Raw genomic sequence first — 24,788 nt, forward strand, 5'->3', positions numbered from 1 at the left:
CCTTCCTGCCCTGCCCATGCCAGGTGACTCCTCACTCCTCCTCCCCATTCTGTGTCCCTGGGGGGGCCTTTGGGCACCATCTGCTCTCCCATCCATCCCAGCTGTGCTTCTGGATGCCTCCTTCAGTCCCTCCCTGTCACAGACATCTTTTATGAAAAATCCTTTCCTTAGGATTGTTCCTCCTGAGAAGCTGAGAGGCCTCAGCAACAAAATGCAAACAATGGTTATCTGCTGCTGTGGAATGCAACAGGTGCATCTGGGATTGATCTCATGTGGTTGTTTCTAATTAATGGCCAATCACAGTCAGCTGGCTCAGACTCTGTCCGAGCCACAAGCCTTTGTTATCATTCTTTCTTTTTCTATTCTTAGCCAGCCTTCTGATGAAATCCTTTCTTCCATTCTTTTAATATAGTTTTAATATAATATATATCATAAAATAATAAATCAAGCCTTCTGAAACATAAAGTCAAATCCTTCTCTCTTCCCTAATCCAAGAACCCCTGTAAACACGGTCACAGAAGGTGACTGTGCTCAGGGAAGACAAATCCCATGGATTTTGCTGGAAAACAGCCCTGGATTGACCCCCAGGGCAAAGGCACCCATGGGTGAGAGGAAGGGGCCTTTTCCAGCGGTGTCCATGAGACACGGAGAGAGGAAAGGGGGGAAAAGTTTGGGATCAAGCTGAGAACCTTGAATGATCCCAGGACGTGTTCTGGGTTTACACCAGGGGGATTCACCTGGAGAAAAATATTCTGGGATGAGGCTGTTCCTGAAGTTCCAGAGCCTGGGAATGAGGGTTCTATCATGTGCAAACGGGGTTGGGGTTAGAGAGGCTCCAGCAGCCTCCTCTTCCTGCCTGGAATTCCTGGAAAAGCCCCAGCATGTGCAGAAGGGCTCCTGAGGGGCTTCTGGCAGGGCCACCCATGAGGGGTGACACGGGGACACCTCTGTGTCCCAGCTCCAGCTTCCCAAGGGAGTGAGCACCCCCAGCATTGCAGAGGGATCCAGGGATGCTGCAGGGCTGGGGGAGGGCTCACTCCAACCCCAACTCCCAAATCTGCAGCTGAGACCCCAAAGCTGGAGCTGATTTGGGGCTGAGCTGCTCAGGGTCTCCTGCAGCTCCTCCATGAGGCATCCAAAGGCTGGAAAACCTGGATTTGGAGCAGGGAAGAGGTGATGGAGATGTGATTTTGGGATGTCCTCCACACACGGCCCAGAGAGCACCCAGCCCCAAAATCTCCCAAAAATGGGAGCAGGCAGGGATGGAGCTGAACCTTCCATGGTTCCCCTTCAGCTCCTTCATGAGGCATCCAAGGGCAAGAGCTCAGACCCAGTTGGAAAGGATGGATTGGAGCAGGGAAGAGGTGATGGGGAGATGGTTTTGGGGTGTCCTCCCCACACTCTGCCAGGGGAGCAGAATCCCCAAAAACGAGTGCTGGGAGCAGGCAGGGATGGAGCAGAACCTTCCATGGGGCTCCTCCTCTGTGGAGCAGCTGAAGGCCAAGAGCTCAAGCCAGGCTTGGAAACTTGGTTTTGGAGCAGGGAAGAGGTGATGGGAGATGGTTTTGGGATGTCCCTCACACCCTGCACCACAGAGGGCACTCAGCACCCACCCAACCCCAAATCTCCAAAACTGGGGAGCTGGGAGCAAGCAGGGATGGAGCAGCTCCAGAATCTTCCATGGGTCTCCTCCACCTCTTCCTGGAAAGAATGGATTTGGAGCAGGGAAGAGGTGATGGAGATGTGATTTTGGGATGTCCTCCACACACTGTTCAGGGGGCAGTACAGAGAGCACCCAGCCCCAAAATCTCCCAAAAATGGGAGCAGGCAGGGATGGAGCAGAACCTTCCATGGGTTTCCCTTCAGCTCCTTCATGAGGCACCCAAAGAGCAAGATGGAAAGGATGGATTGGAGCAGGGAAGAGGTGATGGGAGATGGTTTTGGGGTGTTCTCCCCCATACACTGCCCAGAGGAGCAGAATCCCCAAAAATGGGTGCTGGGAGCAGGGATGGAGCAGAACCTTCCACGGGTCTCCTCCTCCTCCTCCATGGAGCAGCTGAAGGCCAAGAGTCAAGCATGGCTTGGAACCTTGCATTTGGAGTAGGGAAGAGGTGATGGGAGATGGTTTTGGGATGCCCTCCACATCCTGCACCACAGAGGGCACCCAGTACCCACCCAACCCCAAATCTCCAAAATCAGGAGCTGGAAGCAAGGAGGGATGGAGCAGCTCCAGAACCCTCCATGGGTCTCCTCCACCTCCTGCTGGAAAGGATGGATTTGGAGCAGGGAAGAGCTGATGGAGATGTGATTTTGGGTGTCCTCCCCACACTGCCCGGGGGATAGCACAGACAGCACCCAGCCCCAAAATCTCCCAAAAATGGGAGTAGGAAGGGACAGAGCAGAACCTTCCATGGGTTCCCCTTCAGCTCCTTCATGAGGATGAGCCAAGAGCTCAGGCCCAGCTGGAAAAGGTGGATTTGGAGCAGGGAAGAGGTGATGTGAGATGGTTTTGGGGTGTCCTCCCCCACACACTGCCCAGAGGAGCAGAATCCCCAAAAAGTGGAGTGCTGGGTCTCCTCCTCCTCCTCCATGGAGCAGCTGAAGGCCAAGAGTCAAGCCTGGCTTGGAAACTTGGATTTGGAGCAGCAATGAAGTGATGTGAGATGGTTTTGGGATGCCCCCCACACCCTGCACCACAGAGGGCACCCAGCACCCACCCAACACCAAATCTCCAAAAAAGGGACAAGCAGGGATGGAGCAGCTCCAGAACCTTCCATGAGCACCCAGAGTATCCATGGGGACATCCCTGGGATGATGTGGGGTGAGGAAAGCAGCCATGGGGCTTTGCTGGGGGTTTCAAGGCTGTGGAGCCCTCCCAGCCTCTCTCTGTCCCTCCCAGACCAGCAGAGACCCCAAACCAGTCCCAGTGCCCCCTTACCAAGTAAGGCTGCCACTTCATAGGCTTTCTTCTGCTCAATGGTCTCATAGTTGAGTGCTTCAAAAAAAATGTCCAGCACGAGAATGTTCTCTCTGTGGGAACAGGGAAAACATCAGCCCAGGAGCCACTGGTGGCTCAGTCCTCTGGGATAAGGGAAAAATGGGATTTGGGGCTTTATTCCCCTTTTTGTATGGATTGTTCCTCTCTCTGGGGTCCTCAGAGCCCACAGAACCTGGAGCTGATGTAGACCAGGAGCTCAGAGAGCCTTTGGAGCAGCTGGGAAAGGTTTGCCCAGAATTCCTCAGGATCCTGGATCTCACTTTGCTGGGAACTCTTCTCTTGGATGGTAATTCCTGATTGTGAGGGTGGGCAGGCCCTGGCACAGGGTGCCCAGAGCAGCTGGGGCTGCCCCTGGATCCCTGGCAGTGTCCAAGGCCAGGCTGGACAGGGCTTGGAGCAGCCTGGGATAGTGGAAGGTGACCTTGCTGGCATGGCAGGGGTGGCACTGGGTGGGTTTAAGGTCCCTTCCCACCCAAACCATTCCAGGATTCCCTGATTCTGGGAAGAGAATCCAAAGGATCTGGAAGAACTCTCACTTCCCACACAGAGCAATCACATGCCCAGGGCTGGGAGAGGTCCATGGCCTGAGGAGCTCAGCCCAGAGACACAAATCTATAAAAGGACCACCAAAACTGGGAAATTTTGCACTTTTTTTGGTGCAAAACTGGAGGATTCCCATGAGGCCAATTCTTGGGAAGGAACTCACAGAAGAAATCTACTGAGAAGAAATCAACCTCATCTCTCCCAGGTTTTCACTCTGTCCTTCTCTGCAGGCCATCCCTTTGCTGTGGATGGATTGGCCAGGACTGGGCATTTCCCAGACATTTCCCACCCAAAACCCAAAGGAATCCAGGCCCTCCCCCACTCACGAGATGTATTTTTCCGACTTGTTGAACTTCTTCTCCAGGTACTTGGCCGAGGTCTTGCTGGGGATCTTGACCATGGAGAGCTCCTTGTTGTACCTGGTGAGGTTACAGGGGGTCCTGCAGATGCAGTAATTGCTGTCCTTCTCTGCCAGGAGACCTGCAGGGGGGCAGCCATGGAGCACACGGGGTCCCCATGGGGCAGGGAGGGACCCCAAGGAGCAGAGACAGGGAGCAGGGACCCCATGGAGCAGGGAGGGACCCCGTGGAGCAAGGACAGGGAGGGACCCCATGGAGCACACGGGGTCCCATGGAGAGACCCCGTGGAGCAGGGAGGGACCTCATGGAGCAGGGAGGGACCCCATAGGGCAAGGACACAGAGCAGGGGAAGAGCAGAGATCATCCCCCCCACAAAGGGGCCAAGATTCTGGGATGAGGCTGTTCCTGAAGTTCCTCTGGAACTTTTGGACTCTGGACATTTCTCTCCCAGTTCATCCCAGTTCTCACCCCCCTCGGAGGGGCCTCTTGCTGCAGGTGACACACTGTCATCAACAACAGCCTGCAGAACCCGTGGCTGAGTCCCTAAATCCAGGCTGGGGATGGGTCCCTCCACCCCAAACTCTCTCCCCTAATCCCGAGGGTTTCTGTGCTCATGGAGAACCAGGAGAAACTCCATCCCTGCATGCATCCTAATCCCAGCCCCTCTCCAGGCTGCAACTTCCCTGCTCCTGCCCAGCCAGGAGCATCCAGCCTGCTGGAATTCCATGAATTTTCCATCCCTGGACCCAGGGCTCCCCGGTACTCACTGAGCGCGGGCTCTGCGCATTCCTTGTACTGCTCCGGGGTGCAGAAGGGAGCATCCCCTGCAGGGACAGGACAAATCCATCTCAGGGGGACACCCAGGGACGCCCCTGCAGCCAGGTGAGCCCAGCTGTGCCCACCACAAGGGCCTTGGCCTGCAGGAGCTGCTGGGAGCAGCATCCAGGGGGATCTGATCATCACAGAAGGCATCTCCAGCCTTCACCAGACCCAGGTCTCCCTTCCATGGCTTGGCCATTTCACAGGGAGTTATGGAATATTCTGGGCTGGAAGGGACCCCCAGGCTCATCCAATCCCACCCCTGCCCTGCCCAGAATCCCCAACACTCCCACCCTGGGCATCCCTGGCAGTGCTGTTCAAACCCTCCTGGAGCTCTGGGACCATTCCCTGGGGAGCCTGGGCAATGCCAGCACCTCTGGGGGGAGAACCTTTCCCTGAGCTCCATCCCAACCCCTGTAAGAGCTCACACCATTCCTGGGCTCCTGTCCCTGTCACAGGGAGCAGAGATGGGAGCCCCTTCTGTGCCCCTCTGAAGACACTGAGCTCACTGAGCTCAGCCCTCAGCTGCTCCTCATGCGGCCCCTCCAGACCCTTCCCCACCCTCGTGTCCCTCCTTTGGACCCTCTCGAGTTCCTCGATGTCATTTTTATTTTGTGGTGCCCAAAGCTGCCCCAGACTCCCAGTGAGGCTGCCCCAACCCAGAGCAGGGCTGGACAATCCCTCCCTGCCCCTCTGCTGTCCCCGATCCCCCAGGACAGGGATGGCCCTGCTGGCTCACATCCAGCTTTTCCCAAAGGCTACGGGCACCTTCTTCCCTCAGGTACCCCCAGTCCCTCCAGCCCAGCCCCAGATGTCCCCCAAGGTGTCCCTGTCCTTGACCTGGCATGTGAACCATTCCTCCAACCCATTGTGAGGTGTCCCCAGGTGTCCTTGTCACTTACCTTGCAAGTGGCCTGTCCATCCAGTCTATGCTCCAGCTGTCCCCCAGTGTCCCTGTCCTTGACCATCCCTCCATCCCCAGGCATCCCTGCTGTCCCCAGCTGTTCCCAGTGTCCCTGTCCCTGACCTGACATATGGCCTGTCCCTCCATCCTCCATCCCATTGCCAGCTGTCCCCACTGTCCCCAGCTGTCCCCGAGTGTCTTTGTCCTTGACCATCACTCCAGCCCATCCCTGCCTGTCCCCAGCTGTCCCCCCTATCCCCCTGTCCCTGACCTGGCATGTGAACCATCCCTCCAGCCCATCCCCAGGTGTCCCCACAGGTGTCCCTGTCCCTGACCTGGCATGTGGACTGTCCCTCCAACCCATCCCCAGGTGTCTCATGTGTCCCCAGGTGTCCTTGTCCCTGATCTGGCACAAGGCCTGTCCCTCCAGCCCAGCCCCAGATGTCCCCCCAGATGTCCCTGTCCTTGATTGTCCCTCCAGCCCAACCCCAGGTGTCGCCCCTGTCCCCAGCTGTCCCCTGCTGTCCTTGCTGTCCCTGCTGTCACTGTCCCTGACCCAGCATGTGAATTGTCCCTCCAGCCCATTCCCAGGTGTCCCAGCTGTCCCCACTGAGCCTGCTGTCCCCAGGTGTCCCTGTCCTTGACTGTCCATCGAGCCCATCCCCAGGTGTCCCTGCTGTCCCCAGTGCCCCTGTCCCTGATCTGACTTGTTAATTGTCCCTCCAGCCCATCCCCAGTGTCCTTGTCACTGATCTGGCACGTGGTCTCTCCTTCCAGTCCATGCCCCAACTGTCCCCCAAGGTGTCCTTGACTGTCCTTGACCATCCCTCCAGCCCATCCCCTGCTGTCCCTCCTGCCCCCAGCTGTTCCTGCAGGCTGTCAGCTCTACGCCAGGAATCCTCCCTCCATCCCATCCCCTGCTGCTCCCCCTGTCCCCAGCTGTCCCCTGCTGTCCCCCCAGTCCCTGACCTGGCATGTGCACCATCCTGCAGTTGCAGTTCTCCACGATGTAGCGTGTCTCGCAGTCGATCCTGCACGCTGTCACGCTGTACACCGGGAAGAACGCCAGGCCCAGCTCCGGGGAGCGGCACTCGCCCCACGGCGGGGGCAGGTACGTCAGCTGGGGACACAGGGGGACATTAGATGGGGACAGGGACAGTACAGGGGGCAGGTACGTCAGCTGGGACACAGGGGACATTAGATGGGGACAGGGACAGGGACAGCACAGGGGGCAGGTATGTCAGCTGGGGACACAGGGACATCAGATGGGGACACATGGGGACAGGGGTCAGCTGGGGACAAAGGGGACATCAGATCGGGACAGGGACATCAGATGGGGGCAGGTATGTCAGCTGGGGACACAAGGGGACAGGGTCAGGGGTCAGATGGGGACACGGGACACAAGGGGACAGGGCTGTCAGATGGGATACAGGGGGACAGGGACATCAGCTGGGGACAGGGGGAGCACAGGGGTCAGCTGGGGACAGGGGTGTCAGATGGGAACAGGGATAGGGACATCAACTGGGAGACAGGGATGGGGACAGAGTCATGAGCTGCAGGACAGGGCCAGGGCCAGCGAGAGGGACAGGGACATGTCCCCCGACACAGGGCAACCCCTGCAGCCCCTCAGGGCATCCCCCCTCCCAGGAGCTCCCTGACTCCTGGGATAACTCGCTGGGACAAGCTGTCCCAGTGCCACTGAGTGACACTCCCAGGTGACAGTGAATGTCCTGGAGGTGACACTCCCAGCGTGAGGTGACACTCCTAGGTGACAATGAATGTCCTGGTGCTGACACTCCCAGGTGACAAAGAATGTTCTCGTGGTGACAATGAACATCCTGGAGGTGACACTCCCAAGTGACAATTAATGTCCTGGAGGTGACACTCCCAGTGTGAGGTGACAGTAGATGTCCTGATGGTGACACTCTTAGGTGACAATGAACATCTTGGAGGTGACACTCCCAGGTGATAATGAACATCTCATGAGTGGCAGCAACTGTGGAGGGATCAGCTGGAATTTCTGCCTGCCAGACTCTGCTTTACAAACTGGAAGAGCTCCATCAAACCCTCCCAAGCAGGAGGATCTGCACATTCCCTGGAAATGTCTGGAGTTTTCCCCCAGCTGCTGCTCCCAGCCTGGCACGGGAATCCCTGGGCTTAAATCCAGGGGGAATCCATCCCTGAGGGCTCCCCTGAACCCCTGCCTGGCCAAATCAGGGCTGAAACCTCAGGAAAAGCCTTTCCAAGCACAGCCTCAATCCCATGGAGCTGCTGAACTCCTTTCAGAGCTGGATTCCTGCTCCTGTGGCCCTGGAGCTGCTGGGAAAGGTACCCCAAGGAGCTGGAGCAGGATGGAGGGAGCAATCCCAGCCCTCAGCCTTGGGAGGGATTAATGGGACAGACTTCATTGGGCTTGATCCCTCACCCTGCAGCTCCTCCAGATCCAGATCCAGATCCTGATCCAGATCCAGATCCAGATCCAGATCCAGATCCTGATCCTGATCCTCCTCCTCAGGGATTCCTGAGGGATCCCTTTCCTTTCTGCCAGATTATCCCAGTTGGGTGTTGGTGGGAGGGATCCAGGCTGGATCAGCCCCGGGATGTGAAGCTGCTCCCTCCACCTATGGAATGCAGGGTGACCCCAACATCTAGCAATGATTGGCACCTGATCCATGATTGGCATCTGATCCATGATTCAGAATGCTGAACAATTGCTTTACTAACACTATACTGTATTACATTAATAATATAACTACACTAAAGAGATACTAAATTATACTAAAGAAAAACCCATGACTGTCTGAGACAGCCTGGACACAGCTTTGACCCAACTGGCCAAGGAATCAAAACAATCCTCAGCAGAATCCAATTGATAAATTACTTTGGGTAAACAATCTCCATAACACATTCCACGTGTGCAAAAACAACAGGAGTAGTGAATAGAGATAAGAATTGTTTTCTCTTATTCTCTCTGTGCTTCTCCAGGAAAAATCCTGTGAGAGAGAATGATGTCTCTCTCTGTTGAATGTGAATGCCACATCCACCCTCCCCTGCTGCCCCCAAAGTGGGAACAAACCACAGCAAAGCAGGGAAAAGGCAGCAGGAACATCCCTGCCCTCGGATCCTGCAGGATTTGTGCTCCCTGGCAGCTTCCCCAGGGCTCCTGCTCCTTCTCCTGTGTAAGAAATCCAGCTCCAGCCTCTAATTGAGGGTGACAAACTCCCAGCCTGTCCCTTTTGCAGTCATCAATAATTAATTAATGAATTAAACGCTTTTCCTGCCCTCCTGATCCTGGCTTTATCCAGGATCATCAGGATCAGTTCCCAGCTGGCAGTTGCTAAAAGGGGAAGGAAAAAATGGATTTGACTCCTTGGAAGCTGGATGGATTCTGCTTGTCCCAAATGCCAGGAAAAGAGGGGATGAGCTTGGAAAACCTGGAGGGGAGAGACCCCAGGGCAGGGGAGGATCAGCTCCCGCCACAGCCCTTCCCTGGCCACACTCCTGCCTTTCCACACTGCTCCTGGCACGGAGCATCTGCCCACAGCCAGAGGTCACTCCTTCAATTACCTGGAAGTGCTATCCCTGATTTTCCTGCCTGTTTCATTTTCTCAAACAGGGAAATGTGTGGAGATGATCGGAGCAGTTTGATAAAATCCTAGAATATCACAGGTTGGGAGGGGTCCCATAAGGACTGAGTCCAGCCCCTGTTCCTGACCAGGACCCCAACAATCCCCCAGGATCCCAACAATCCCACCCTGGGCATCCCTGGAGTGGTGTCCAAACCCTCCTGGAGCTCTGGGACCATTCCCTGGGCAGTGCCAGCACCTCTGGGTGATGAACCTTTCCCTGCCCCATTTCCCTCTGGCTCTGGGATGGATCCAGCACCAATCCCTGCCCAGACCTCCTCACCAAATTCCAGCGATCCCAAGGAAGGATCCAAGCCCTCCCTGAACGTCCCCACCTGGGCTGGGTTCCCAACGAAACCAGAACCAGAACCCTCTGCTCCTTAGGGAGACCTCCAGCAGCAGCAGCAGCTTCTTGAATTTCCATCCCAGGCAGCTCCAGCCCTTGTGGAATGCTGAGAAACCCAGAGCAGGCACGGCTGGCTGATCCCAGCTCCCAGTTAATGATGCTGGAACTGCTCCCAGTTAATGGTGCTGGAACTGCACCCAGTTAATGGTGCTGGAATTGTCTGTTTGCATTTCCAGCTCCTTTCCCATCCTGCTTGTTCCTCCCCATTTGCTCCCTGCCTGAGGAATTGGTTTCCAGGGATGAATTTGACCCTTCCAGCCCCTTGGGGCAGAGCTTAGTGGTGTTACAGAGCTCATGAGTGCTCAGGGAATTTGGGATTTTGGAGCTCCAGGATCCTTCTTTGCAAATCCAACAGGAACAGCAGCACTGAAACCTCCTGGAGATCCAGAAAAAGTCCAGGGCAGCCCCTCCAGAGCCTCATCCCAGGTTTGCTCCCACTCCTGCTCCCCCTGGATGGGCTGGGGCTGTGGCTCAGGGGCAAAATCAGCCTTAAATCCCCAATAAAATGGAATTATGGAATTGTAAAGGCTGGAAAAGTGCTCTGAGATTGAGTCCAGCTCTTCCCTCTAAGCACCACTGCTCCATGTCTGCAAATGTCACATCCACACGGATGAAACCCCTCAGGGATGGGGATTCCCCCCAGGAATCTCTCCCCCTGCTCATTCCCCGGCACACCCAGAGGCAGCCAGGCCATTCCCCCTCGTTCTCCCAGAACATTCTGCCTGGATTTGTTGGACCCAATTCCCAAGCTCTGGCAGAGGTGCCAGTTTGGGGGGTGGGGGGAATTGGACTCTGAAGTTTTTCTGTCCTCACTTTTCCACCTTATTATAAAATCCACTTTTCCACAGGGCACAGGGGGAGCAGGAAACCCAAACCATTCCCTCATCCTCAGATCTGATGGCTCTTCCTGACCTCCCTTCCCACCCTCTGCCTCTTCCAGGCTCTGCTTCATCTCCATCCATTGCCAAAGAGAATCCTGGAATGGTTTGGATGGGACCCTAAGAATCATTGAATTCCCACCCCTGCCATGGCAGGGACACCTTCCACTGTCCCAGGCTGCTCCAGCCCCAATGTCCAGCCTGGCCTTGGGCACTGCCAGGGATCCAGGGGCAGCCCCAGCTGCTCTGGGCACCCTGTGCCAGGGCCTGCCCACCCTGCCAGGGAACAATTCCCAGTTCCCAATCTCCCATCCAGCCCTGCCCTCTGGCACTGGGAGCCATTCCCTGTGCCCTGTCCCTCCATCCCTTGGAAACATTCCCTCTCCACTTTTCCTGCAGCCCCTTCAGGTCCTGGAAGGTCTCATTTTGGTCACCCCTGGTGGCCCCTCCAGGATGAACAATCCCAGGTTTTTTTAACCAGGAAAAGTCTCCCTTGGCCACGTGTCCAGAAGCAGCTTGGGCTCTTTAACCCATCCACCACATTTTATGGCCAAACCTCCTGCTGGAATTGCTTTCTCAGCAGTTTTTGCTGCTGACTCAGCATTTCCTCCCCACCACTGCCCTGTCCCTCCCAAGGTCACTCCTGCAGTAACTCCCAAAGTGGGAAATGCATCCCAGAAGTGTCTCCTTGCAGAAACCATGGGGCTCAGTCTCTGCAGGAGGAGGAGCAAAGCTGATTTAATTCCCGTTTTTCCAGCCTGAAAGCTCCTTGTAAAGGGAGATTTTTAATGAGATGCCAACTACAGAGCAGAGCTGGCTCTGGACAGGGGGATTTGGGGAAGCTCTGGGTGGAAAGCCAGGATTTATGGTCCCAAGATGTGAATCCTCAGTGGTGCTGAGCTGCAGCCCTGGGAAGGCAGAAAATCATGGAGCAAATCCCAGGGAATGCTCTGAATTCCAGAGTGGGATGGAGAAAGAAGGGAGAGATTTGAGCAGGGCCACAGGGAACGATTCCACAGCCAGGAATGAACCCCCCACATCCCAAATTCTGACCCACTCCACATCATCCCAAATCTTCCCCACTCCACACCTTTTATCCCTGTAAAAAGAGATTTTAACTCCCTGAGGCTGCTATGAGCTGGAAGATGGGAAATCAGCTCCACTTTTTCTTTATTCCTGTTTCATTTTCCAGCTGCAGGATCATTTATTTTATGGCCCAGGGTGTAAAACTCCGGGTTCAGGACCCCAATAACTGCCTGGGCTCAGTCCCTGGGGGATTTACTGGAGCTCTTCCACCTTTGGCTCTGGTTTATTAAAGAAGCAGCACAGGCAGAGAGATTTAGTTGGAAAAACCCCAGACTAAATCAGGGATTGGGATAAAAGCTGCACATTGGGACTGCGAGGGAAGCCCAAGGTCCCTGAGGACTAATAATTAATTAGAGGAAGTTATTAATGGTTGTAATTAGGTTAAAAATTATTTCCTGGGAAGAGGGATTAGGGTAGGAGCTGAATGCTGGAGATCTCTCCAGCTCTCCTGAGAAAAGGCTTTGGAGCCCTCAGATGATTTTAAACCAGTCAGAAAATCCCAGGAATGAGCCCTTCCCTCTCCCAAAACTCTGGCACAATCCCTGGAAAAGGGAGACCCTGGAGCTGAGAGTCCCTAAATCTGTTCATCTGTCCTCCACAACTCCCATGTGGAAGGGGGGATCTGGGGAGGAAAGTCTTCCCCTCTTTCTCATTTGGATGATGTTCTGCTTGGAATTCTCATTTTTCAGTGGAAATATTGGACCAGGCAGTGCTGGCAATAGGGTGGGGAAGGATTTCAGCAACTGCAGCAAAGCCCTGGAATTTGCATCAATTTAACCCAAAGTCCTTGAGATCCTCTCTGCAGGCTCCAGCTCCCAGCCCGGATCCCAGATCTTGTCCAGGATGGGATTTTTAAGGATGGCAAATCTTTTCAATCACTGCTGGAGCTGCCAAGTGGGTCTGACTTGGGGAGCTGTTCCCAAAATCTTTGAGCATCAGGAACCACAAGATGCCCTGTCCAGCCCTTTCCATCCATCCATCCATCCATCCATCCATCCATCCATCCATCCATCCGTCCATCCATCCATCATCCATCCATCCATCATCCATCATCCATCCATCCATCCATCCATCCATCCATCCATCCATCCATCCATCCGTCCATCCATCCATCATCCATCCATCCATCATCCATCCATCCATCCATCCATCCATCCATCCATCCATCCATCCAATCATCCATCCATCCATCCATCCATCCATCCATCCATCCATCCGTCCATCCATCCATCATCCATCCATCCATCATCCATCCATCCATCCATCCATCCATCCATCCATCCATCCATCCAATCATCCATCCAATCATCCATCCATCCATCCATCCATCATCCATCCATCCATCCATCCATCCATCCCCCCGGATGTGTCACTGTTGGGATTCACAGAAGATGATGATTCCCAGGTATCCCAGGAGAGTTTGCCATCAATCATTTGGATATTTTGGTGTCACCTGAAAGATTCCTGCTGTTCTCCATCAGGAAACTCTGTCCTCCTGCCTCTTTTTATATCCTTGGAATGTGTTTTTTCTGGGAAAACCCCAGTGGGTTGGACAGGACCCAACACTTGGAGCATAGTTCAGCTCCAACCATGGAAGAGCAAGGGATGAAATCCATCCTGCAGATGGAATTACTGAGGGACTTTAAGGAACTGTGGGAATGCAGGACTCTGGAATAACCATGGGAGATAAGGAAAAGCTGCCCTCATCCCAAGAAATCTGAAGCAAGGCATCAAAACCCTGTTAACGATGGAGCTGCATCTCAAGGGGCATCAATTACGGAGAAGGAACGTCTCCCAGGAAGCCCTGGAGGGATCCTGGGGTGGAACAGGAGTTTGGGACTTACCCTTTGCTCCTGGGTGGCCACGAAGGTCTGGAATCCAGGGGCCACCCCAAATCCCAGCTCCTGGACAAAGGGAGGCTCGGACTGGCTGTGGATCTGCACCTTGACTCCGGCCTCGAACGTCGTCTCCTCTGCAAGGGAAGGGGGAGGTTAAGGAGCTCAGGAACAGCTGGAATGTTCCCACCTGGATGATTGGATCCATGGTAACTGAGGGAGGAAATCCAGCAGCAGGGTTTGCCAGGAGCAGGCCACTCCTGGGCCTCATCCCAAGTCACCTCCCATGGGCACCAGGAGCATCCCCAGCTCCTGATCCCAGCTCTCCCTCCCTGGAACAGCAGCTCCAGCCTGCTCTGAACTGCCAAGGAAGAGAAACCAGGAGAAAACCTCCCCTTTCCAGATGGAATTTGGTTCCAGGACACTTTGGTGACATTCCCACATCACCAAACCAAACCAGCTTCTCCCTCCCCAACCCGAGCCATTCCCACTCTCCAGGAGGGCTCCAGTACTGAGGATTCATGAATTCATGGATGCCCCTCTGCTGTCCCATCCCTGGCCCAGTCCGAGGCCACTTGGTCATGAAATGACATTAAAAATGTCCTAAATTTCAAGGAATTTGGGGTTTGGCAGCTGCTCCAAGCTGGGAAAGCCTTCTGGGCTGGGACACACCATGGCTCGGGGTGATGGGAGGTTCCCACATCCCAAATCCATGTGGAGGAACTCGAGGTCAATCCCTCTGTCCCATTAAAACGAGTGGACCAAAGTCACAGAGTGGTTTTGGAAGCAGAATTGATGAGCTCAGATCAGCCCTGTGGGCTCCTGTCCCCACACACCCGTGGTGTCACCTCCTCTCCTGGGGATTCCTGCTGCTCCCACACCCCAGCAAACCCCAGATTCCATCTGGGAGTAAGGATTGGCAGAGGAAGTTGTTAACCAGGCCCAATTTGACCTAAACCTGGATATTCCTGGCTCTGGATCCACGCTGGGTCCAGCAGTGCCACCTCCACATCTGAGGAGTTTCTTTGGAGGATGAATCATTCCTCAGCCTCCCACTATCCCGTAGCATTTTCCTACAATTTCATTGTGCATTTCAATTTCTGACAGCTCTGGGAGCATCTTGGGAATCCCAGCCATTCCCAGCTCTGGAGCTGCTTCTCCATGGTCTGCAAAAAGAGGGGTGGGAGGACATGGTCAGGGAGCAAGGGGACAGTGAGGGGACTCTGGATGAGGTTTTGTGGATCTCAGGAATTCAGGATTTAACTCTGCTGGCAAAGGGATCTGCTGCCTTCTCCCAAGAGGATTTTCCCACAGGATCATGGAATTCTGGAATGGTTTGGGTGGGAAGAGACCTTAAACTCACCCAGTGCCACCCCTGCCATGGCAGGGACACCTTCCACTGTCCCAGGCTGCTCCAGCCCAAATGTCCAACCGGGCCTTGGGCACTGCCAGGGATCCAGGGGCAGCCCCAGCTGCTCTGGGCACCCTGTGCCAGGGCCTGCCCACCCTCCCAGGGAGGAATTCCTTCTCAAAATCGCCCCTAAACAGACCCTGCTCACCCAGGAGCTGCCAAGGCAAACACAGCAAGACCCCACAGGTGGGATGGGTTTAGGTTGGGATTTGCCAGGACAAACAGGAGCATCCCAGTGCTCGGATCCCCTCCTTCACAGCCTCTCCAAGGTGTCACCTCCCAGCTCAGCAAAGCCATGGCCAAGGGCTGAGCCAAGAGTCTGGAATTCTGCTGTCATCTCCTGGGAAAATGCCAGCCCCAAATCACACATCCCCACAGTTTTTGGGAACAAACCCCTGCCAGCTCTTCCCAAATGATTTTGGTGATGGAGAACATCCCAACCCCATCCCAATCCCATACCCACCTCAATCCCATCTCAACCCCATCCCAATCCTATCCCAATCTCATCCAATCCCAATACTATCCCAATCCCACCCCATTTCCATCTCAGTCCCTTCCTAACCCCATCCCAACCCCATTCCCATCCTAACCCCATCCCAATCCCATCCCAATCTCATCCCGACCCCATCTTGACCCCACCCCAGTCCAATCCCAACCCCATCCCAATCCCATCCTATCCCATCCCATCTCCACAGCCCCACAGCACCCCAGGCTCTGCCCCAGCTGCCCCAATCCCATTCCAGGCCAGGCTCAAGCCCTTCCCAAGCTCCCCCCACATCTCCCCACCCCAATTCCCATCCCATTTTCCCGCTCCTGCCGGTCCCATCCCACCCCCACGGCTCTGCTGGGTGTTGATCCCCTTCCAGCACTCTGGAGGAGATTCCATCTGCTTCCCTCACTAATTCCCTGACACCTCAGATGAAAAAACTCCTGTTTCATTTAATTTGTTGGGCAACAGGCATTTTCCCAAAATATTTTCCATCCACAACTCTTCTGCCCATTTCTGCACCTGCCCCAGCTTGAATTCCATGGATTTCCCATGCCCAGGGGTCTCTCCATGGGTAAATCCCTGTCCATCCATGCCAAAGTCCAGCCTGCAGGTATTCAAATTAATCTTAAAACCAGGAGGATTTGGAATTCTAAATGGGAAATCCTGGAATGAAGCCAGTGGTGCCCATGGAGAGGGAGGGAAGGGCCACAGCATGGAAAAAACTTTGGGATTAAACCCCAATATTGCAGAATTCCATCAGTGATGATACCCAGGAAAACAAAATAAACAGGATTTTTTTAGAGGACCTGCCAACCCCAGGCACCTTCCCTTGTTTCTCCTGCACAAGGATGAAACAAAAACCATGGAATTGGCTTGGAAAAATTGTCCCTTCTCATAAAAAATCGATTCCTTCCAAAACTCCTGTTTGCTGCCAGGAGAGGCAAGTTAAAAGCCCAGCTTGGATGGAAATGCCCGGATCAGAACTCATTAACTGCATCCTAAATATTCCACCAGGGATCCAGGAGCTTTAGTGGGGATTGAATATTTCTTGGAATTGTGGTAAAAGGGAGGAACCAGCAGCACCAAAAATCCAGGTTTGGGGCCACTCATTTCTGAAGGAATTTTCCCTGGACACACAAAAAATCCCAAAGGGCTCCGTGGCAACCCCTGGCACTGGAGAGGGCTCTGAATATCCCAGGAAAAAAAACCCGCCATGATTTTATTAATATTTCCAATTTTAGGAGTTTTTGACAATTTGACTTTTTTTTTTTTTTTCCAATTTGACAATTTTTTTCCATTTTTTTCCCAATTTTAGCATCATTTAGAATGGCTTTTTCTGGGAATTTCTCCTGGACCTCTGGGGCTGAGCCACTCCTCTTCTCATTTGTTATAAACACCCATCACTCTGTGGAAAAATAATCCTGGAATCCTTGGATTTGCTCAGAGAAACTAAAACCAATCCAAATCCCTTGGGATTTGGGTTGCACCTTCCAGTTTTTATCATGCACCATCCCAAACAACATCCCCTTCTTTGGGATGTCAGGAATGCTTCATTTATTCCCAGCCCCACTCTCAGGGCTTGGAAATTCAGTTTATAGCCCATTCCAGGTTGGGAATAATAAAGAATTCCTTGGAAACTACATTTATCCACACAGTAAATCCACTCCTGCACCCAGCAGAGTCTCCCAATGAATCCTGAGCCCATTTTTTGGAATCACCCATCAATGTGGGGAAAAATAACACTGAAATCTTTGGATTGGGTCGGATAAATTCGAAATCAATCCCAATCCCTTGGGATTTGGCACATCCCAGTTTTAAGCCTTATTTTGGGATGTGGCAAAGCCCAACCCCTTCCTTCATTTCCTGCCTGGAGATTCAGGTTTTAGAGCATTCCAGGTTGGGAATAATCCAGAATTCCTTGAGAACTGCACTTTCCCACTCATTAAATCCATTCCTGCTCCCAGGGTGGGGTCTCCCAACAAATCCTGAGCTGCTCTTTCCCCTGCAGGATTAAAGGAGTTTGAATTAAAAATCTGGGATTAATTCAGCACCTGCTCCCAGCTGGCTGCAGAGGGAAACTCAGCCCTTACTCCTGCTGTTGTCTTTCCATGACTTTCTTGGGAAGATCATCCCTGGAAAACTCTACAGGGAGCTCCAGCAGGGTTCGGACTAAGCTCATCTCTGAAAACTCTGGAATTAAAATCCCAAAAGCCAAAACCTGGGAGCTTCCTTCTCACCCTGCCTGGGCCTGTGCAATGACCCTGGGAATGAACAGCTGGAGCTGATCCTGGCACTGATTTATGGGGAAATGAGGATACAGCTGGGCTGGGAGGTGCTGCTGCTGGAACTGTTATCAACAGCTCTGGAATTGTTATCTTAAGTCCTGGAATTGTGATCCTGTAGTTCTGGAATTGCTATCCTCTGAAACTGTTTTCCCCAGCTCTGGAATTGTTATCCTGAATCCTGGAATTGTCATCCTGTAATTCTGGAATTGTTATCCTCTGGAGTTGTTATTCCCCAGCTCTGGAGCTGTCATCCCCCAGCTCTGGAATTGTTATCCTAAATCCTGGAATTGTGATTCTGTAATTCTGGAATTGCTATCTTCTGGAACTGTTATCCCCAGGTCTGAAATTGTTATTCCTCACTTCTGGAACTGTTATCCTCAGCTCTGGAATTGGTATCCCCAGCTCTGGAACTGTTATCCTCTGGAGTTGTTATCCACCAGCTCTGGAACTGTTATCTTGTAGCTGGAATTGTGATCCTGTAGCTCTGGAATTATTATTCCACAGTCTGGGATTCTTATCTTGTAGGTCTGGAATTGTTATCCTGTAGCCCTGGAATTGCTATTCTCCATCTCTGGAATTGTTATCCTGAGTCCTGGAATTGTTATCCCCAATTCTGGAATTGGTATCCCCAGCTCTGGAATTGTTATTCCCCAGCTCTGGAATGTTATCCTGAGTCCTGGAATTGTGATCCTGTAGCTCTGGAATTGTCATCCCCAGCTCTGGAGTTGTTATCCTCTACCTCTGGAATTGTTATTCCCTAGTTCTGGAATTGTTATTCTGTAGCCCTGGAGTCTTGTAGCTCTGGAATTGTGATCCTGTAGCTCTGAAATTGTCATCCTCAATTCTGGAGTTGTTATCCTTTATTTTTGGAATTGTTATCCCTAGCTCCGGAATTGTGATCCCTGATTCTGGAATTGATACTCTCCATCTCTGGAATTGTTGTTTCGAGTCCTGGAATAGTTATCCTATGGAGTTGTTATCCCACAGCTCTGGAATTGTTTTTCCTCACTTCTGGAACTGTTATCCCCAGCTCTGGAATTGTGATCCCCAATTCTGGATTTGTTATCCTCAGTCCTGGAATTGTTATCCTCTGGAGTTGTTATCCCACAGCTCTGTAACTGTTATCCTGAGTCCTGGAATTGTGATCCTATAGTTCTGGAATTGTTATCCCCAGCCCTGGAATTGTCATCCCCAGCCAGAAGCTCCAGGGGGGATGTTCCTGCTTGGACAAAGCCAAAGCAGGTCCCACACGGCTCCATCTGGGAATTCCTCACTTAATTCCTGCAAATCTCCTGCTCTGGACAGAGGGAACAGAGCTGGGAAACGTCTCACTGTCCTGGGCCTCAGTCTCCCCTCTGTAAAACGGGAATGACATCCCAAGGTATTCCAAGGGCTCTTCCCACCCCCAGGTGCCCCCAAACCCCAGGAGGGGCCCAGGGGGAGCCCCAGGAGCCACATCTGGCAGGGGGCCCAGATGTGCATCCCTGGAGGGCACTCTGGGACCAGCATTCCTGGGAAGGAAGGACTTGGAGCAGGGGCCAGACATGGCCTGGGAATGCTGTGGGATGCTGAGGTCATCCTGAGGTTTTCCAGCATCCTTTGCTTGGTATCACCATGGAAATGGTGAGCCAGGGCTCCCCCACCTTCCCAGGGATCTCCAGCCTTCCAGGGATTCCCTCTTCCCAGGGATCTCCAACCTTCCCAGAGATCTCCAACCTTCTAGGGATTCCCTCTTCCAGGGCTCCCACAATTTCCAGGGATCCCCCATCTTCCAGGATCCCCCATTTTCCAGGGATCCCCTGCTTCCCAGGAACCTCCCCACCTCCTGTGTGACCCCTGGGAAGGGCAGGAATTCCCAGCACTGTGAGGCTGCTCTGGGTGTGCTCCCTGTTCCCACCAACCCCGAGATTCCCCAAATCCTCCTGTAGGAATGTGTCTCCTGTTGATGGAGTGACCAAATTATTCTTTGTCACCTTAAAAAGGAAAAAAGCCCAGAAGTTTCTCTCCTCAGTTTGTACAAAGACACCTCATAGGACCCTGGGGACTTCACCTCAGACCTGGGGCTGCCAATTGGACAGAGGCCAAAAGGTCCCACCCAAGTAATTAGCTAGAAAAAGAAGAGAAAAAGTAATAATTGGTTTCGTGGGTGTTTTGGCAGAAGCAAGGACCTTTTGCCCCTGGCTTGGCTTTTCTCTGTAAGAGCTTTGTTATTTTGCCTTTTATTAAAACCTTTTTGTTTCCAACACTACCTCAGAAGCCATCCTGCTGATTTTATGCCATTTGGAGTGGCTGGGCTATCTCAGGTGTGAAAGATTCTCTGAGAGCTCATAAGACCTGAAGAGTAACATATTATTACACATTCCTCATTATTCTGGGAAGCAGGACTTGGATTTGTGCCCCTGCTGGGCAGGGGACCCCTGAATGCTCCCTGTGGTCCCAGGGAGGCTCCTGCCCCTCCAACCCCTCCTTATCCATGCAGAACTCCTGACCAAACTCCCAACACTCACATTTTTCCCAAAGATTTACACTGTATTGGGTTGGAAATGCAAGATGTGGCTGTGGTGTGTGTTCTGTTATCATCTGCCAGAGCTGGGGCAGGAACCTGCTGTTCATTGGGCATTTTCTTTATCTCTCCCAAAGCCAATCCTCCCTCCAGGAGATCTCTTCTGTCCATGGCCAGTGAGTGTCCCTGCACAGCTGATCAAATTCCACCATCCCATGGGAAGATGCTCTGCCCAGGGGAGGAGCCAAGCATTCCTACCTGGATACAATCTGGGGTTTGGGACACCACAGCAGCCTTTGCCCACTGCATTGCCAGAGGAGCAGCTTTCTGCTGCCCTGCATGGCCAGAGGGAGCCCAGGCCCATCTCCAGCAGCCCTGGAGCTGCAGAGGAAAACTCCCCCCTTGTGCAGGATCCCTGCTGCAGCAGAGCCACAGCTGGGACTGCAGGAGGGCTGAGCCCCCATGGATGGGGCTGTGCCACCACCCTGACACACAAGGGGCAGCTCCTATTCTCTCTCTGGCAGGGTTGTTTTGTATTACTGCATTGTAGGAATGTGTCCCCTGCTGACAGAGTGACAAAATTATCTTTTGTCCCCTAAAAAAGGAAAAAACCGAGAAATCTCTCTCTTCAATTGGGTAAAAAGACACCTCATAGGACCTCAAACTTAAGCACAGCCAATTGGACAGAGGCCAAAAGGTCCCACCTAAGCAATTCACTAGAAAAAGAAGAGAACAAAGGAATCAATTGCTTTTCTGGAGTGTTTACCAGGAGCAAGAGCCTCTTGCACCTGGCTTGGTTTTTCTCTGTAAAGAGCTTTTTTATTTTGCCTTTTATTAAAACTTTTCTGTTTCCAACACTGCCACAGAAGCCATCCTCCTGATTTGATGCCATCTGAGGTGGCTGAGCTATCTTGGGTGTGATACGGATCTCCGAGAGCTTATAAGACCTGGCTGGAGGAGACTCCTCTATCACTGCATTGTTTATTTTTATTTTCGTCCCTAATAAAGAATTTCTATTCCTGCTTCCATATTTTTGCCTGAGAGCCCCTTAATTTCAAATTCATAGTAATTAAAAGGGAGGGGGTTTACATTTTCCATTTCAAGAGAGGCTCCTGCCTCCCTCAGCAGACACCTGGCTTTTCAAACCAAGGCATGTATATTAAAACAAAAAATCCAATTGCCATGGAAACATGGCTCCAAGGAAGTGGGAGCTGCAATCCCACCCTGGGAAAACATGGAGTTGTGAAGGCACCAGTTTCACCAGTTTGGCTGCCCCAAGAGGGCTCTGATTTCCATGGAATTGGAGTTTCAGTTCCCTGGGAACAGGGAGGAGAATCTGGAATTTGAGTGTTGATCCCAGCTGAGGCCACACAGCTTTTCCAGGGAAATTCACTCACTCCAGATTTGTCCTGGAGGTGTTTTTGCTGTGGGCTGAGCTCTGGGAGCAATCAGGGACAAGAAATTTCCTGGTGGATAAAAGGGATCTGTCTGCCACATCCCCCTGGGAAAAGGGGCTGCTCCCCTGGGATACAGCAGGAGTGAGTCCTGGGGGCTCTGTGGGGTCTGGGGAGCCCAGCCTGGCAGGATCCAAGGGAATAAATCCATCCTGGAGAAAAGGAGGCTTGGGAGAACTTCTGACTGCACAACTCCCAGATAGGGTGAGGCAGCCAGGGAGATTGGGATTTCTCCTGGGGAAAGGGACAGGGTAAGAGGGAACAGCCCCAGGATGTGTCAGGGGAGGGTTCAGGGAAAATTCCCTCATGGAAAAGGTGGTCAGGCCCTGGAAGGGGCTGCTCAGGGTTGTTTGGAGTCATCCCAGCTGTCACCACAGAATGTCACCTCTGCTGTCATTTCCCTTTGCTTCGGGGAGAGGGCACGTCAGGAATGGGAGAGAGGAGGGAAAATGGATTTGCCAGGAAAAGAGGGAGACAGAGGGAGTTTAGAATGGAGCAAAGGCTGGGAAAGAAGCAAAGGGGTATCTGCAGTCTGATTGCAAGGGATGAGGGCATGGAGCCAATGCTTCCTCTGGAATTCCAGCCTGGACATGTCCCAGACCAGGTTGGACAGGGCTTGGAGAACCTGGGACAGGGGGAGATGTCCCTGCCCAGGGGATGCACTTTAAAGCCCCTCTCAACCTAAAGCATTCCACGGTTCTGGAATTCCTACAGCATCACTGGAATAAATATCCAGGACAAACCCCAGCCCCCAACTGCCCTGGGCCTGATTTGGGTTTATTTGGGTGCTTTCCACCCCATCCCTGGGTCACGGAGTGGGAAGGAGCAGGAGCTGGGATCCAGAGCTCCTCCCCAGCCTGGAGAGGAGGCTTTTCCCTGCTCCCTCCTCTCCCAGCTCCCTCCCTTCCCGAGGAGCAGGAGGTGTTGTACAACCCCATGGAGCCGCTGTGCTATTTTTAGGGAACATATTGCATTTGCATCCCAAATCTGGGGCCAGATGGCTCCATGGATATTATTAAAAAGCTCCTTACATAATCCAGGAGCAGGAGAAAGCCTCAGGATTCCAGCCCAGGGCTGGGAAAGGTTTTGCTGGATGAACAGGATCCAGGAATTCAATATTCCAGCTCCTCACTCCTATTTAATCATTGAAAAGAGAGAATAAACTCTGGGAAGCTGCTCTCCTGGGGTCATCCCAGGGCAGGCAGGGATGCTCCTGCCAGGTGATGCTGCTTCCATGAGCAAGGAATACAAATCCCCTTCCCACCTCAGCATCCCTTGGGAATCACGTGTGGCAGGGAAAGGAGGAGGCAGGAGAGCCAGAGGATCCAGAGCTCCATGGATATTATTAAAAAGCTTCTTACATAATCCAGGAGCAGCAGAAATCACCAGGACTCCAGCCCCAGGCTGGGAAAGAATTTGTTGGATGAGCAGGATCCAGGAATTCAATATTCCAGCTCCTTGCTCATGTTCTATTAATTAATTAAGTTATTAAGCTAATTTTTAATCATTAAAAGGAGGGAACAAATGTCTGGGAAGCTGCTCCCCTGGGGGTCATCCCAGGGCAGGCAGGGATGCTCCTGGGATGCTGCTCCAGGAATAAAAATCCCTTCCCACCTCAGCATCCCTTGGGAATCAGGTGTGGCAGTGAAGGGTGACCACGGGACGGACAAGAGCCAGAAGATCCAGAGCTCCATAAATATTATTAAAATGCTCCTTACATAATCCAGGAGCAGGAGAAAGCACCAGGATTCCAGCCCCAGGGCTGGGAAAGGTTTTCCTGGATGAGCAGGAGCCAGGAATTCAATATTCAGCTCCTTGCTCTTCCCTATTAAACTAAATTTTTAATCATGAAAATGAGGGAACAAGTGTCCCATAACCTGCTCTCCTGGGTGGGATCATCCCAGGGCAGGCAGGGATGCTCCTGGGATGCTGCTTTCGCAATTTCTCTGTGCTGGGGAGAGAACAAAAATCCCTTCCTACTTCAGCATCCCTTGAGAATCAGGTGTGGCAGTGAAGGGCGACCATGGGAGGGACAAGAGCCAGAAGATCCAGAGCTCCAGGGATTTAATTAAAAACCTCCTTATATAATCCAGGAGCAGGAGAAATCACCAGGACTTCAGCCCCAGGCTGGGAAAGGTTTTGTTGGATGAGCAGGAGCCAGGAATTCAATATTCAGCTCCTTGAATTCAATATTCAACTCCTCAATTTTTAATCGTGAAAAGGCAGGAACAAGTGTCCCATAACCTGCTGTCCTGTGTGGGGCCATCCCAGGACAGGCAGGGATGCTCCTGGGATGCTGCTTCCACAATTTATCCATGCTGGGGAAGGAATAAAAATCCCTTCCCACCTCAGCATCCCTTGGGAATCAGGTGTGGCAGTGAGGGAGCAGAGCCAGAATCCTGTAACAGCTTGGGCAGCCTCAGGAGCTGCAGGCAGGAGCAGGGGTGGGGAAGGAGAGATTCCCTGCAGGGAAGGAGGGAGGGAGGGATGTTCCTGGCATCCAGAGCCGGGGGTGTCACCCATCTGCCAGTCTTGCTCAGCTGCTGCCCTCAGGGACTGAGATGATCCCAAATAAATCAAAATAAGGGAAAACAGCTTGGAAAGGCACAGAAGCAGACCCTGTTCATCCCCCACTCCTCCAGGAGCGTCCCTGGAACAGCCTGAAAAATTAAACAGGGAAAAGCTGCTGCTGGTTCTGGCTGCTGGAGGGAAGCAGAATTCCCAGGGATGAGGAGGGGTCCTGGCAGAGCTGCTGCCCCTTTGGGATAGAGGGATGGATGGATGGATGGATGGATGGATGGATGGATGGATGGATGATGGATGGATGGATGGATGGATGGATGATGGATGGGACTGAGATGTTCAAGGGTCCAGCCAGTTTTTGTTATGGATGAAAGGGAGATCACAGGATCATGGAATGGTTTGGGTTGGGGGGACCTTAAAGCCCATCCAGTTTCACCCCTGCCATGGCAGGGACACCTTCCACTATCCCAGGCTGCTCCAAGCCCCGTCCAGCCTGGCCTTGGGCACTGCCAGGGATCCAGGGGCAGCCCCAGCTGCTCTGGGCACCCTGTGCCAGGGCCTGCCCACCCTCACAGGGAACAATTCCCAATTCCCAATCTCCCATCCATCCCTGCCCTCTGGCACTGGGAGCCATTCCCTGGGTCCTGTCCCTCCATCCCTTGTCCCCA

At 53.0% G+C, this 24,788-nt stretch overlaps 1 protein-coding gene across 3 annotated transcripts in view; it reads right to left on the reverse strand.

The window, feature by feature from the left end:
- LOC102073733 (acid-sensing ion channel 2) overlaps positions 1-24,788 on the reverse strand; it is a 479,347-nt gene that overhangs the window by 6,676 nt on the left and 447,883 nt on the right. For all 3 annotated transcript variants that reach the window (XM_074557914.1, XM_074557915.1, XM_074557916.1), the window contains exons 3-7: positions 13,464-13,591; positions 6,593-6,743; positions 4,668-4,724; positions 3,868-4,021; positions 2,939-3,030 (exon numbers count right to left, since the gene is read on the reverse strand). In XM_074557914.1, the coding sequence (XP_074414015.1) occupies positions 2,939-3,030; positions 3,868-4,021; positions 4,668-4,724; positions 6,593-6,743; positions 13,464-13,591 (582 nt within the window). The remainder of the gene's footprint in view (positions 1-2,938; positions 3,031-3,867; positions 4,022-4,667; positions 4,725-6,592; positions 6,744-13,463; positions 13,592-24,788) is intronic.

The sequence above is a fragment of the Zonotrichia albicollis genome, chromosome 23 (genome assembly GCF_047830755.1).
Source record: "Zonotrichia albicollis isolate bZonAlb1 chromosome 23, bZonAlb1.hap1, whole genome shotgun sequence".
Classification (NCBI taxonomy): domain Eukaryota; kingdom Metazoa; phylum Chordata; class Aves; order Passeriformes; family Passerellidae; genus Zonotrichia; species Zonotrichia albicollis.